We start from the raw sequence: 1,697 nt of genomic DNA on the forward strand, positions 1-1,697 counted from the left end.
CCTCAACCCCAATCCCCACCCCCAACATTCTCACACACCCCCAAACTCCACCCCACACACTCCCACTCACAAACCTACACACACTCACACCCTGTACGCACATTTACAGTCACAGACACTACGCACACGTTCACCGTATACACACACACTCACAGACACACACAGTCACACTCACACTCACACTCTCTGGCCGAGGCCCCTTCCTGGGCACCCAGCTCCTTCCCTCCCTCCGTGTTGCAAGCACGAGCTCCCTGGGGATCTGCGCCCCGCACCCTGCCCGCCCTCAGGCCGGCGCTGTCCTGACGCCAGAAAGAGCCCGAGAAGGGGGTGTGGGGTGCGGGCGGGGGGAGCAGCCGCCCGGCCTGCTCCGGGGTGGGGCCGGCAGGAGGGTGACCCACACCGTGGTGGCCGGAGCCTCGTGCCCGGGCGGAGCGGGTCCGCGGAGGGGAGGGTCGCCCCACGCAGGCCAGCGGCAGAAGGTGTCACGTCCTGCCCGCTGCCTTCGCCCTCCCGTCTGCCGCAGCTACGGCCAGGACAGGAGACCCACGTGTCGCCGGCCACACGTCACCGCCGTCACGGGCACGCCCCTCGGGCAGACACGGCCCAGCTGGTGCCCAGGGCCCTGGGGAGGGCGGCTCCGAGGGCTCGGGGTGCGAGCGCGCCTCCAGCAAGGACACGCCCGAGGCGCCGGCAGGAACGGCTCTCGGGGGCAGGGTGGCTTCCTCTGGCAGGGACCAGGGGCTTCCCGGGCACCTCGCACCCTCCCCGGGGACGGGGACCGGTCCCGGCTGCGGGCCCACGACGGCGGGGGCTGCGGGCTCACCTCCCCCACCGAGTTGGACAGGGCCTGCACGATCTTCTCGTGGGCCGTGGCCACCACGCTCTGCCCGTTGATCTCGATGATGCGGTGGCCGACGCGGACGCCCCCTCTCTCCGCGATGCCCCCTCGCATGAGGCTGCAGATCTAAGCAGACACACGTCCGGTCAGCGCACAGGTCAGCCGCGCCCGCCGGGCGCTCAGTCCTGTCCCCAAGACGGGCGAAGCCCCCAGACCGAAGCTGCCACTGCAACCTGCGGGCTCGCGAGCCGGGGGTTCGTGCTGTGGAGACGTTACCGCCGCACGGTGTGCGGGACGATGCTCACTCCTGCGTCGGGCCGGGGCGTGGCGGGGGCACAGGTGAGGCCCACGCTGGGCGACCCCACCATCCACTCTGCTCCTCACCCAGGCTCAGACAGGTGAGTGCCCGCCTCACGAGGGGGCCGTGACTTCATGGGGTGACAAACGGACAGACACGGGGAAATGACGGAGTCCCCTGCTGCATGAAACCCGCTGGCGTGTAGAGGTCAGCAGAGGTCAAGGTGTCAGGGACAGGACAGCAGACTGAGGGCAAGCTCTTGGCTCCTGCAGGGCAGGTCACCCAGCTGCACCCTACGGCTCCTGGGGGACCCACGAGCACGTGGCAGGAGGGGCAGTGTCCCCAGGGCGGAGCTCCCTGCCGACCCCTCCCTCGGCAGGACGCCAGCAGCCCTGGAGGGCCGTGTGGCTCGGCCACGCTGCCTGACGAGCAGGCCAAGCGCGGAGCAGGGCGGGCGAGGCCCGGGCTGGCAGGACCCTGTCCCCCGAGTGCCCAGGGCCCGCCCCGCACCACCGGAAAGCCTCGCCGAGGTCGCCGTGGCCTCCGATCCTCAATCCAAAA

General features: G+C 70.4%; 1 protein-coding gene across 1 annotated transcript in view; it reads right to left on the reverse strand.

The window, feature by feature from the left end:
• The window catches only part of APBA2 (amyloid beta precursor protein binding family A member 2), a gene marked incomplete at its 5' end in the record, with an annotated part of 39,121 nt that overhangs the window by 2,781 nt on the left and 34,643 nt on the right, over nucleotides 1-1,697 (reverse strand). The window contains 1 exon segment of the mRNA XM_023525411.1: nucleotides 824-964. Coding sequence (XP_023381179.1) covers nucleotides 824-964 — 141 coding nt within the window.

This window comes from Pteropus vampyrus, unplaced genomic scaffold (genome assembly GCF_000151845.1).
Source record: "Pteropus vampyrus isolate Shadow unplaced genomic scaffold, Pvam_2.0 Scaffold555, whole genome shotgun sequence".
Taxonomy (NCBI): domain Eukaryota; kingdom Metazoa; phylum Chordata; class Mammalia; order Chiroptera; family Pteropodidae; genus Pteropus; species Pteropus vampyrus.